The 14,592-nt window shown below is 34.4% G+C and overlaps 1 protein-coding gene across 8 annotated transcripts in view; it reads left to right on the top strand.

Annotated features, from left to right (window-relative positions):
* The window catches only part of LOC149801558 (uncharacterized), a 190,879-nt gene that overhangs the window by 144,604 nt on the left and 31,683 nt on the right, over window positions 1–14,592 (top strand). For 6 of the 8 annotated variants that reach the window (XM_089955768.1, XM_089955767.1, XM_089955771.1 and 3 more), the window contains 3 exons: window positions 3,178–3,354; window positions 5,630–5,694; window positions 11,660–11,737. In XM_089955768.1, the coding sequence (XP_089811894.1) occupies window positions 3,178–3,354; window positions 5,630–5,694; window positions 11,660–11,737 (320 nt within the window). The remainder of the gene's footprint in view (window positions 1–3,177; window positions 3,355–5,629; window positions 5,695–11,659; window positions 11,738–14,592) is intronic. The other 2 variants (XM_089955773.1, XM_089955769.1) reach the window with 1 other exon arrangement.

Here is a 14,592-nt window from a genome sequence, read left to right as displayed (position 1 = left end):
GACCAATGTATGTGAGAATATGCCGTGTAGAAAAGTGAGGAACCATTGTATGTGGGCATATACATTATAGGGAAGTGAGGGACCAATGTATGTGAGAATATGCAGTGTAGAAAAGTGAGGGACTAATGTCCAAGGGCAAATGTAGTATATGAAAATGAGGGAGTTATGTAAGTGGGAAACTATACCATATAGGATAGTGAGGCAGCAATATATATGGACAGATACAGTACATGAAAGTGAAGGACCAGTGTGCATGGGCAGATACAGCATAGGAAAGTGAGGGTCCAATGTAAGTGGGCAGATACGGTATAGGATAGTGAAGCAGCAATATGTATCAACAGATACATGAAAGTGAGGGACAAATTTGCATGGGCTGATACAGTACACAAAAGTCAGGGGAAAAAGTACATGGACAGATACTGTACATTATAGTGATGAACCAATTTGCATTGGCAGATACAAGATAGGAAAGTGAGAGACCAATGTACGTGGGCAAATAGAGTACAGTAGTCCCCCTCTTATAAGGCCACCCCTAATGCAGCAGGGAAGTGGCCTTATAATGCGGGTGGCCTTTCTAGAGGGGGATGACAAATGCGAATAGTAAATACATATGAAAAAAGTCACAAGTACATTTAATTTTAAATATTTAATATTTTAATTAAAAAAATCACATACATGATCTGAAATAAATGTAAAATAAACTTTGTCATCATTTGCAAAAGAATGCTGTGAATAACCACTGATACAGTTTTAAAACTGTCTTTTTAATTATGTTACAGTTCACATCACATCACTTTGTTGGTAACAGTCTAAAAAACAAACCAGTCTCATCACATTAAAAATATCCTTGCTGTCATATCCCCTGCATATATCGTTTAGTCTTTTGTCCCAATCTTCGACAACTTCATTATTAACATCAGCTGATTCGCTGCTAACGACAGAACACTTCATATTGTGTCGCACTTGAAATCTGTGCAACCATCCATTACTTGCGGAAGAGTCGTCATATCCCAGTTCAACTGACAAAATTTTTGCTTTTTCTTGTCTTTCAAATCAGGATACAAACGTCTCCTGGCTCAAACAATCTTCCTTTCTCCGTCCATTTCACCTTTCCACTTCTGCAGAATTGTTTCATTATCTTTCACGATATTGTTTATCTGAGTTTTCCCAACGTTAGTGGGGCCCCGAGTGGTCTAAGGCGCTCACCATTCCGGATCACTGCCATCTCAATTCTGTCTGCGTGGGTTCGAATCCAAGGCTTGGCCAGCGTGGGTACGTGGGAAAGCCTGCCAGTAGCTTCTCGTGGGTCGGTGGTTCTTCCCTGGGTTTTCCAGGGTTCTTCCTCCACCAGTTATACTGGCCGCCATGTATAGCATATCTTGTGCTGAAAAATGGCGTTAAACCCTTGAACAACAACAACAACCGACGTTAGTTTTCTGCAAGGATCATCGACGACACCCACCCACCCCCCCGTCAGTTGAAATACTTTCACATTCTCCTCTAAACTGAGAATTTTTATTTTCCTCGATGACATATTGATCTTTTTGCAGTAAGTTATTCATGTTGCCAACTATAATACTGATAAAACAATTTTGTATTCATCTTAACAACTTGCTGTGTTTTTAAAGGAAGTGATCTTGTCACGTGATTTGTTAGTCGCAGTCTGGTACCCTATTGTTTTTATACATTTCTTGAAACTAGGTGAGAGAAGCCAAAACGGCTTCGATATGTACCATTAACATCAAGCAGATTTGACCTCGCGGCCGCTAGGATTCATAATTTTGACAATTATTGTCAGTAGTAATAGCCACTGATTACCAAAGTGAACAAGCTCAACATCTTACTAAGGGAAGCCGTAAAGGCTATTAAACCATTTTCCTGCTGACTTGGGTATTGTACATCGATACTGCCACTTCTCAGCTGTTACTACTGTTCGATAATTGTATTCTTAACAATTATCAGAGTGACTAAACTGGACATCTTATGATAACACAGCAGTCAGGCTAATTGGATTACATGTATGTACCCTTTTGTATGGATTAAAATTTGAGTCTTTCTCGGTTTTTATAGAATAAATTTGGCTTCTCGTGAGACGTAAATGATATAATATTAACCTTAGTGGTAAATGTACTTTACTCAACACTTCTTTCAGTAACGAAAACCTGACATCGGGAAACAGAAATCGGATTACTTAACACACGTTATGAATACAATACTGGCTCTGGATACATATTCAAATAAAATGCGGCCGCTTGTGAGGGGTAAATTTTATGATTTTGCACTAATATGCTGGCCGCTGGTCGCGTTAGCCGGGTGGCCTTTCGCGAGGGGTACTTTTGAACACAAACTCGTCGGTGCCAACGGATTCTGTCCGTAAGGAGCGGGTGGCCATTGGTCAGGGAGGCCGTTCAAGAGGGGGACTACTGTACATAAAAATGAGGTACCAATGCATGTGGGTAGATACAGTACATGAAAGTGAGGGTCTGCTGTATATGGGCAGATACAGGATAGGAACGTGAGGGACCAATATACAGGGGCAGATACAGTACAGGAAAGTAATAACCAATGTATATTGTCCAATATAGTGTAGAAAAGTGAGGGACCAGTGTATATGGGCAGATACACAGGAAAGTGATGGACTAATGTTTATGTGCAGATACAGTTCAGGAAATTTAGGGACAATGAATATGAGCTGATACAGTATAGGTAAGTTAGGGACTTTTTATGTTTGCAGATACAGTATAGGAAAGTGAGGGACCAATGTAAATGGGCAGATACAGTATCGGAAAATTAGGGACAATGTATATGGGCAGACACAGTACAGGAATGTGAGGGTATATGTATATGGGCAGATACAGTACAGGAAAGTGAGGGACAGTGTATATGGGCACATACAGTACAGGAAAGTTAGGGACAGTGTATATGGGCAGATATAGTACAGGAAAGTGAGGGTCAATATATATGGGCAGACACAGTACAGGAAAGTGAGGGACAATGTATATGGGCAGATACAGGATAGGAAAGTGAGGGATAATATATGAGCACATACAGTACATGAAAGTGAGGGACAATGTATATGGGCAGACACAGTACAGGAAAGTGAGGGACAGTATATGGGCAGATATAGTGTGGGAAAGGTGAGTTACATAGTTTAACTTTTTGTATTTGTTTTCAAAGGTTAGTGACAGTAACAACAATTACAGAAACAGTGTTGGGCCATCTGGAAAACCTCCAGACAGATCTCCGGACAAACCATTGGGTTATCATGACCAGTCTCAATTTTCTCGCAGTCGAACCACTCATCAGTCTTTCACCATTAACACAAATACCAATCATACAGACTCCATGGATTCGGTAAGTCACATAGCGAACAAAAAAAATCAGATGTTCAAGACTCCTTTGATTTTTTCAAACTTTTAGATTTTTTCAAACTTTATAAAATCTCTATTCTAATTCAGTCTGCATTTTAAAACTTGAATGACTTTAATTGTTTGCAGTTATTATCCTTATGCTTTTTCATTATTGCTGCCTGGTGTGAAACAGTATAATATTTGTACCCATTTCGTTGAAGCACAAAAGAAGGGAGAAAAATTATACTTCCTGTATATGATTACCATAGGGACAAATAAAATATAAAGTTTTGTAAAACCCCATCTAGTAATCTAGGAGGGCATACAAATTTTATCACAATAATGCTGAAGTATTTGGACAATAATTCCAACTTTGTGCCTTGAATTGAAGTGAACATTATACCATTAAGCAGCAGAGAGTTACAATAGTATGTTTTTATTGGTTCAGCTGGCCATAGATCAGAAGGACTTGTTCTCAGGCCTTTTTTTAGTCATCCATCCATCATCTGTATTATATGACAGTTCTTTGGTCCATTAGGGCAAGATTGTTATTACTATTCTTCCTAAACTATTTATAGGATTGCTTTGAAACTTTTACACACACATTAATCCCAAGTTCTAGATGGTTCTAAATGAAAATGGTGCCAGGTGGTCATCCAATATGGTCACCAGACTGCATTTCATTTCATTTCTAGTTAGCAGTATTAGACATGACCCTCATTAAATGTAACCAGACTGCATTTCATAACCTGTTAGCAGTATTAGACATCATACTTATTAAGATGCCTACTAAATTTCCCAATTGCAAATTATTTTAGCAATTACAGTGAAGCCCCTCAAAACAGAAAACCCTTGGGACCAAAATTAATTTTCAGTTTTGAGTGGTTTTCAGTTTACTGCAGATATCACAGACATGAAGAAAAAAATCTCTTTTAATCTACAAGTATGTACAAGCATATATCAATACCAGCTATAATTTTTAAGACACAAACCCCATAATTTTTTTAAACCCAAAATAATGTTAATGCTTTTCACAATGATTTGAGAGAGAGACAATGAGAGAATTTCTTTTGTGTTGCACTTTGGTCATTTGATTTAAAAGATGTAGCATGCAGTTATGATATAATATGTGTCTGTGTACATGTAAAAGAGCAAACAAGTTTCAAAAGTGAGTCAGCATGCCTCGTTATTAACACCTGGATGTTTATTATTTTTGAAAGTTATATTGATCATTAATACAAAGAAATAACATTAAACATGACTAGACAAAAAGCTCATTTACATAATCCTTCTTTATTGGTTATCTGCAAGCATTTAATTGTTATCACCTCACCTTAAAACTGGCTCTACTTAATGGAAAACCATTTTTGCTTTGGTTTGGTTTTAAGAGGTTTCACTGTGTATATAGAGTGCACATATTTATGATACAATATCATGTTATTGAGTAAGACTGACAAATTCATTTCTTATAGTGATGAAATTAAGTCTTGCAACCATTCTTCACTTTTCCCATGTTGTAATGAACCTTTTACCCAATTCACTATAAATCGGGAATATTGTGGGATTCTAAACTTCCCTGTTTCACTATACTGCTGATGTCCCCTTTGTTAATTCCAAGAATGGGGATGTGGAATCAAGCAGTAGGACACCAGTTGTTTGTATTTCCATCTAATATGCCAATAACCCCACACACAGTGTAGTTTATGGATCATGATAGCTCATTTGTTAGAATATCAGACTTGTGATTCAGTTGATGGGGGTTTGATAAATAAGCCTCACTCAATTCATGTCATAATTTAATTATTATATGAACCAAGTAATATTTCCCTTAACTACACTGTTGTCCTGGAGTCATATCATGGGTCATGCCATGGAATAGTTTGGAGTTTATGTTAATTTTATAAACTTGAAATAGCTATCGATTGTTGGTTGATCGGTCATTCTTCTGATGGGTCTTTTAGAAGGAAACGTAAGAATTATTTCCAGCTCCTACACCAGTCAATGTAATGACATCAAACTTTGGGATGTAAATAGGGTTGACTGTTTATATCAACAGTGAGTTGAAAATTTTGATCTATTTCTCATGGAGATGAGTTTGGAAGGGTTTATGGTGGGAACTTTTTGGCATATATGTATAGCTCAGGCAGAAATAAAAAAGAAGAGAATGAAGATCATGCTGTTTTGCTGTGGACTTGTAATATATTAAGATTTCTTTTAATGTATGTTTCATTGTAGTTACATTCTTTGGTTTCCAATTGTTTTGATTTTTACAATTTCAGCCTTCTGTTAATCATCCAGCAGAAAATGATTCTGGTTATACAGATAACTTCAACAACTCAAATAGGTTTGTATTGCAGTGATCAAAATACACTTTATGTGACTTGTTGCCTAGTTATACAGTAATTATACAGTACTCTTATTCTCTCATTTTAGCATGTCCAGATATCTAAGAAGCCTGCTGATTATGTGGAGGCATGTGTGAATCCCATTTTTATTTCTTAAACCAAGGGCATAAAATAGGCTTCTAATTGCAAAATTGAAAAAATTGCTGTCTGAATTGGTAAATGAAAGCTAAGAATATACTGGACCTTTTATTGTCAAAAACAGCAATTAGTATACAGATAGTTTAAAATATAATTAAATTTGAACATTTTAAGCAACAATAATATTAACAACAATATTTTGTTAATGAATAGCACTAATATGTGATGAAATATCAATCAATTAAAATGTTGGTAAGTGCCTACTTGTGGCAGTCGTAATAAACAAATATCAATGAAAGAAGTCTCATCAAATTCATTTTAAGCTGTATTAAGGGAAAGAACTCATTCTAATCCTAAGAGGAAATAATTTTACTCAGTGGTTACTTCCCTGGATGTGGTGTGTCTGCTTATCTGCTGTACTATAAAACAATTAAGAATAAAATTAAAAGAAATTGTTCATATATGTTAATTGCTTAAATATTTCCTTTAAATATATTTTATGAATTTTTTTAATCAGTTAAAATTTGATCTGGATTACATGTGTTTAGCAATATTGGTATTTGCATATGATCATAAAAATGGAATATGATTATTAATATCTTGCAATGTATATTCATGCTTTTGTTCATGTTTAATGTATCATGTTACCCAAACCCACCAAGCCTTCAGCATTCACAACACTTTTATTGGTAGAAGTATTAAATGTACAAAATCTGTGTCCCACATTTATCAAAGATATATATCCCAAAATTGTTACATACAGTATATGATGATACATCAGACATGATACATTACAGTCATACTTTGTGTGACAGTATATTGGTGTTCTTTGTACCCACCTATCTTTATGTTCCTATTCTAAATTATCAGAAATGTATCATAACATATAGCATATCATACATTATAGCCATTCGTTGTGTATGTATCCATTTATCTTTTTACTTGATTTGTGCAGAATTAATGATTAGTGGTGTGAAGAAATAACCTTCCACAACTGTGATTGCATAGGAAGAAAACTAGGGGTTTAAATTTATTGATGGCTTAGAGTTGCAGCTGATTTAAATTTGTGTTATTTGCCAGTTTCTAAGTACTGATTTTATTAAATGGTTTTTGCTGAATTCATAACTTAATACCACATGTAGCAATAAAAACTGTCACAAAGGAGAACCAAATGCCTAGTATACCCATGATCTGTCATGTTGTCAAGGATACTAGTTATCCTTGATTTGTTGAATTATTTGTCAGAAAACTGGAACAATGTACCTATTTGACTGATTATGCAACTTGGAAGTAAAATATGAAATAACAAGTGGAAGTAAAAATTAAGACAATTGCTTTTGCTGCCATATGTTACAAATTGTGAATATTATTACTATAAAAACAAGTCTAGTCTGTCATTACTTGATACATCCGATAGCTATATGCTTCACACATATATGATTCCAAGTGCCTCATTAAATGTACAATAATGAATCTCACTTAAATTGATCAGGTATCTCAACTTTACATCGATTTAAAAATCCTTTTTGTAATCTATACAATCATACACAAGTAAACAAAATAATTTCAAAGTTCATGACATTTTGAAAAGGAAGGACAAAGTAGAAAAATAAAGACCAGTTTATAATTGGTTGAAGACAGTTTTTGATTGATTGGTTGGTTGTAGTTTAATAGCAGATCCAAACATGAAAGGTTGTCATGCCAATGAAGATGGAGTCAAGTTAGTGTCCAGAGACACACTGCAATGGCCAAACTGACCTGATCTGGGCAAAATGCAAACTTTTGCTCTCCTGGTCACGAGTCCAGCATGATAACCAGTGAGCTGCTTCTGTTCACAGACAGTTTTTGAACCCTGTAGATATTTATCAGTTTTGAATACAATGGTTTTTCTTACATTTAATGTCTTGTTCATTTAAATGGGTCAGATTAATTTAAGCTCTGAATGGCATCAGTGCTTTGCACATTAACATCAATGTTTGGATGATATTTGGATTCAGTGTTTGGCTACGCAAGCAGACATGTCAATAAGGAAACACAAACACATGCACATGCACATGTTAACATTGAAACAAACACCTTAACATGGTAGCACAAACACACCACCCACACATATTTACATTGAAACAAACAAATATATTACAACAATTGTTAACATGGAAACAAACAAAAACACAACATGGAAACAAACACACATACCAGAGATGCTTCCAGGTGCATGAATCACACAATTTTGTATGAATTCATGCACTTGGAGAACAGTAATATGCAAGAACTCCAGCAAATTTATTTAAAGTCATGGATGTCAAAGTGTACTCTTTGCAGCATAGAATTTTTATTTAGCTATTTGCCCATTTTAAGTGCTTGTTGCAACAAGTCACACCACTGGTACGGTTAATGTAGCACTTTTCACAACATGTCTTTTTTCAGGTATGCAACTATTTACACATCTGAGTTTTTGGGTTTGACATAAATAGTTCTTAAAATAATTTAGTTGTCATGATGGGACCTGAACAAGCATTTCATTGTAATTTGAATGTTGCATCAAGGAAGTTTTACAAATGCACATTTCAAATACGGGATGTCTAGAAAACCCCAAATGGCTGATTAACAACATGGTTCATCTTCTGATGACAATTTCGTTTCGCAAATACTGGCTGATGTGATAATGACAATGATTTTCAAAGTTATTAGGAACATCAGATTATTACAGCTGGGAAAGTGTTAATTAAGATATGTGTGAGTGATATTTAACCTAAAACTGGTGTTAAATAGGAGTCTACTATAATGCTGGATGGACAGAAACAAATGGCATGCCAGTCAACCTCCCTTTCAGCAGTATTTGGAAATTAAATGTAGAAAAAACAGAAAACCAAGCTTAATTAATATACAGACAGTTTAAAGTAGTGTGTGCAATTTTTCATTTATTTTTTTTAAATGATTTAGCCTTGTGGTATTTTGTGCTACAAAACCATATACACCTCTCCCTCAATAAGTCGCACATATCGGGGTCCAAAAACAAGTTTGCACTGTAAGTGAGGTTGCGAATTATCGAGGGACCTCCCAAAAATCCACTAGACAAAAGACATCTGGGGAACCATGGGGTGGAGGAGCGGCGCTGTTTAATGACTGAATCCTTGTTTTATAAACCCGTTGAGACTAATTGTTGATAAAGTGCTTTTTCTGCTGAAGTTCGTTATTCTGTGTAAATCATATTTATTTTCAAAATGTGCAACATCTGAAAGATTGATAACATGATTCCAACTGGTTTCAACAACCAACACAGTACCTGAAAACATTTGTGTATCAGGTCTTTTGGTTTTGTTGATTAGTCTGGTTCCTGGAGTGGTGTTTAATAGTTTTTGAGAAATAAGGAGTCTCCAAAGCATGAAACCAGACTAACTGTTGATACACTACCAAACAAGATTCCTTTTTATTTAAAAAACCCAATATTTTGTAAGACAATCGTCTACGTCGATAGTAAATTTTTTAATTGTTCACTTAGTTAAATATTAATGCTGTGATTTCATTGCATGTAACATTGAAACTTCTTATCATCCTTAAGAATATCTTGACGTGCGAATTCAGGAATTCTTGGAAACTCGTTTTTCCCACTGTGGCCCACATCTGTGAAACAAAGCTCTTTATTTTACGAAGTACTCATTTCGCTTGGTTGTCTTGCTATCTTTAATCACAGTTGTGATTGAGTAGGTTAATTTAAAGTAATTTAATTAGATTGCATACTCAATAACATTTACTACAGTGTTCGATTGATCAACTGAGATGAGTTACCCAACATATGACCAGAGCCACTGGTTTTTAAGCATGTAGGAATTGTATGCCTTTTAACTTTTTTGTTTATCCCACCTTTTATTTGGTTCAAAAGATGTAATTAATGTGATAATAGAAAAGGAGTCCCAATTTTTATTTAGTGCAACAATACAACAATTGTTTCCGCTAGTCCAGTATCAAAACATGGTCGGCACTTAATTAGGTTCTCGGAGAAACGATCAAGGACATAGCTGTTATGGTAGATTGACGCATTTTATGTTTAATAACAGGAGGACACATTGCATTTATGATGATTACACTTAAAAAGAACTAAAAGATAGAAGTAGAACACAAATTTCAATTTATACCAAAATATTATTTATTTGATATTTATTTATTGAAGTACTGCCTCCACTAGGCATGACATTTTCATTGATGAAAATTTCGTGGAGTATCATTATTTATGGTGTACAAAGAATGTCGTTTGGAAAGAAAATGTAATAAATTTTATGACTTCTTTTTAAAGTTGATATGTCGTAATGTTGATTAAAATTTCCAGGTCCTGATTGCAATTTTCGTCAAGTTCAACAAATAGGAATAATTTTTTTGTTATTTTCTGGTTTAAAAAATGGGATCTACGCCTGACCCCACGTTATAAGCAGGTTTGTGAGTTCTCAAGGCCCGAGTTACTGAGAGAGTGGTGTAAACCTATAAGTGTTATGATAAACTGAATAAATATGAATCTAAAATGAAATTAAGAAGTAAAGATATTTATCTGATCAAAGTATCTCCATCTTAAAAAGAACACTATGGCATTTATGGACTTTAAATCCTAATACAGGATTATGGAACAGATAAGAAATCTGGCATAATTGTTACCAAAGCACAGTCAAGAAAGTGAAACTTTGGCAGAGCTTATGTTATCCAAAAGGCAATACCTGTGAGCTCCAGAAAACTATGCATAGCAACCATTTAAGAACATTAATGCCCCATCAAACAGCAGACTGTGAAAGTGATTCTCAGCATAGAACAATATTTATACACAGATAAGGAACAGATTAAGCTTAGAAATCCTTAGAATCTTCCTCCCCCTCTTATTTTTTCTTCTCAGTACTTATTTTGTGACAAGAGTGGATCTCCCTCCTTCAGATAAAATCCTTGCAGCATCTTTCACACACACACACACACACACACACACACGCATGTTGAAAAGTAAAAAAATCTTGGGATCTCTTCTTAGTGTAAAAGTCAATAGGTACGTAAAATGCCATGTGAGGTGTACATTAGGTCTTTTTCTGCAATTTATGTTTTGGCAACATGCAATGATTTTTTTAATGAACACTCAGATTAGGCATATTGTGTTATGGCATTATCTGTCTCTCCATCAGTAAACGTTTTATTCCATAAGTTTGTAATGGTTGGAGAGATTTTCATTAAACTTGACCCAAGTATATATCATGACCTTTACATGTGTGTTGCATACCATAGCCACATCCTTTGCTGCAAGGTTATGGTCATTGAATTAGAAATGTGGTTCTGTGATATATATATTTTAATAAAATTTTTTATTGTTACATATCTTGTCTTGACAGTGTCTCACATATTCAGTCATACTCTCTGTCTCGAGGTCAAGGTCACAACAAAGGATAAAATGTCACTGTCCTGATACCTTATCCAAGCTTCATTTTTGACCCCTACAAATATTTTATTGAAATTTTATCCACAACTTATGATACAACAGTTAAGTCCCAAGCTCAGAGGTCAAGGTGATTAGAAGGGAAAAAGGTCACAAGGTAGGCATATCATGTGCTAATTGTAGTACTCTTGTCGATATTTCATGTTTAATATGACATCCTGACATAACATGGATAAAAATTTGGCATCTAAGCTGTCCAAATTCAGATCATTGCACTTAATTATTTTTAGAGATTTTCTGAACAATTTAATGTGCAACAGATTTTTCCAAAAGCTTGCAAAACATACAACATTCATATGATTTTTTGGCCACATTTCTCTGCTACTTTTATGCAATACAGTATCATTGTTTTATACCATCAGATATTTTACTCCAATTAATGGGGGTATCCAAGGAACCAAGTCTGCTTTGAACAACTATCAGTACAACTCCATGTTCAGGTAACCATGGTGATGACCCATCAACAAGTATCTGTTAAATTTTCATTTTCATTCCCATCTGTAGATTATTTATGTGCTTGTAATGACTTTTTTGCTTACAGTTGTTTTCCATGAAAATTTAATTTTAATAAAATGTTTGGTTTAATTTCTTGGTGTTTCATATTTGTTTGGATTTGTTTTTTTAAACTAAAAATTACTTTACTTTGTATCTTATATGGGGTGTATTGTTCTTTACTTGTTATACACCTGCTATAAGGTAGAGCTTATTATGTTGTGATGTTTTATCTTGATCCAGTGATTTGTTGTGTCATTAAATTTATTTCTGCACGATAACTTGAGTTCTGCATCATCAACAGTTACCAAATTTCGTGGATAGCTTGCACATGGAATATGGAAGAAGCATATCAGTGATGGGGTCAAAAGTTCAGGGTGATTGTGACTGCAAGAATACAAATTGTCTCTGCACAATAATGCTAGTTCTGTATCACAGACCTGTAACAGACTTTGTGATGGTTTGCATTGTGGTAAGGAAGAAACCAATTTTTTGGGGGGTCAGAAGATCAGATTAATATGTTGCTGATTGAAAGAAGAAAATTGATTTTTTGTGCAAATACTTAAGTTATATACAAAAAGAATTATTAATCATGGGCCTCATGTAATGTGTTATTCATAATATTTGCAGTTGAGTCAAGATTGACTAAAATTTCTTCACTTTATTGCACTCACTGCAATTCACAATTCAAAGGTAGCAGCAGAAATGTGTGGTTGGTGAAAGGTGTATAAGGAGAGGGATAAGAAGAGGTAACTCTGCTATCAATTATAAAAAACAGATTATTGGATTTGGTAACAATTTTTGGAAATAAGCCATCATCAGTAGGCAGATTGTTTATTTTTATCCATATCCCATATTTGGGTATGAAGTATGCTTGCCAGACTATTGCTTTGTTTTTATTTTTGTTTATAAAGTTTGGTTTTTAAGATTTTTTAAAGTGCAGGAATATTGTTAAACTGCCTTTTTGTCCAATGTACATAGATATGTTCAGGCATAAATATACTTGATGTCTTTGAAATCCTTCCCTGGTTGAAATTTGGGTCAGTTATAGTCTTAAGAGCTTAACTTGTGTAAGCATGCTTGCAATTTTGATCTTGACCCAGAGAGTTGGGTTAGGGGATAGGGGTGATACCATCAGAGGTTGTTTGTCTCACATGCCTGATAAATGGCTTGTGTGATTGATGGCACAAATGTCAACACATGTCAGACTTGGACCTCTGTGTAATGCCCTAGCGTCTTTCCCTACCTCCCTGGGATTTAGCACTTTAATCAGAATGTAGAAGTATTGAGATTCCCATGAAAAGACAAATTTATACATACACTAGTACTGATTTAGCCCTGGGTCATTAATACAGTATAGAAACAATTAGATCCCCCTCTGTATCTATGTACATGTACATATTTACTGTGCATCAAAAGACAAATTTTACATACACTAGAACTGATTTAGCCCTGGGTCATAAATACAGTATAGAAACAAATTAGATCCCTACTCTGTATCTATGTACATGTACATATTTACTGTGCATGCAAAAGACAAATTTATACATACAGTTGACATTAATCTCTGCATCCATCCCTGCTCCCATTTACTTTGCACTATGTTATAAGTTTGAGACCTATGAAATCCTCACCCTGTAACCATATATATGTACTTACTGGACATGAAGGTACAGATTTATACATGTAGTTGATATTGGCTTGGGGATGCATGTCTTACAAGGACAGAAGTCTAGTTTGTTTCATTGGTATAGCCATTTCACTCAGATCTGATCAGAACCAAACAGTAATGTTCTGTAATAAACCTTTATACTTGTCAAAAGATTTTTAAACATATAATAATTTCAGTAATGAAGTATTTAACACTGAGTTCAAGAAAAAGCCAGGCATAAAAGATACTTTTCTACTGGTGGTATCAACATCACCATTTTTGTTTTGTGGTAAAAGTTTTATCTTTACTTACCTTTCCTGAACTCTTTGATAGATTTTCATCATATCTAACTTGGTATGAATCATTACAATGTGGCAATGAATTCTTTAACACATTTGCTAGCTCTTTGAATTTGGAGTCAAGTGACAGTCATTTTTGCATTAAGACTTTAAAGTTTATGCATTTGTTCCAAAACTCATTCATACTTGAAATGAATCATTATGAGTCTAAGACTATTCATTTTGTTACATGATCTCTCAAGCTCTTGGTCTTTGGGGCAATGTCACACATATTACAGTAATGTTGTGATTGTGGGTTTGACATTGTTAGTTCTCAAGTTAGGTTTGCTTTCCATTTCATTGTAAAAGAAACGATTTTGATGCCTGTGTCACATGCAGTTGTATCACTCTTTTTATATCAAGCTTTAATGCTGCAGTAATAATAGAATAATAATAATAATAATAATAATAATAATGAAATGGCTATACCAAAGTGATGTGTACAGAGTAGTGGTAGCAATGTTTGTGTGTAATTTTTTTAAATCCTGAAACCATGATTTGAGTTATATGAAGTGAGAAAAATGCTTTGCATTTATTTTGATTTGCAAAAACATTACTTTGGGCATTTTTACTGTTACCATAAATGGCCTTCACTTAATACAGCTGAAGTGATAGAAGTTTTATACTTTGAACTTTAAATGACGATCTTGATTTCAATAAACAGCTAAAGTATCTAATTATAGTATTTTGGCAGTGTTATTGGATAGAATTCAATTTTGTCTTTATAACCAATCAAATTTCATAAATCCAGACTTAACCTTTATAATACTGAAAATGAAGCCTGGTACCACACAAAGTTTTAAACATAAGTGGT

The sequence above is a fragment of the Sinohyriopsis cumingii genome, chromosome 4, assembly GCF_028554795.1.
Source record: "Sinohyriopsis cumingii isolate HCF-2022 chromosome 4, ASM2855479v2, whole genome shotgun sequence".
Lineage (NCBI taxonomy): Eukaryota > Metazoa > Mollusca > Bivalvia > Unionida > Unionidae > Sinohyriopsis > Sinohyriopsis cumingii.
This window is presented reverse-complemented; position numbering and strand designations above follow the sequence as displayed.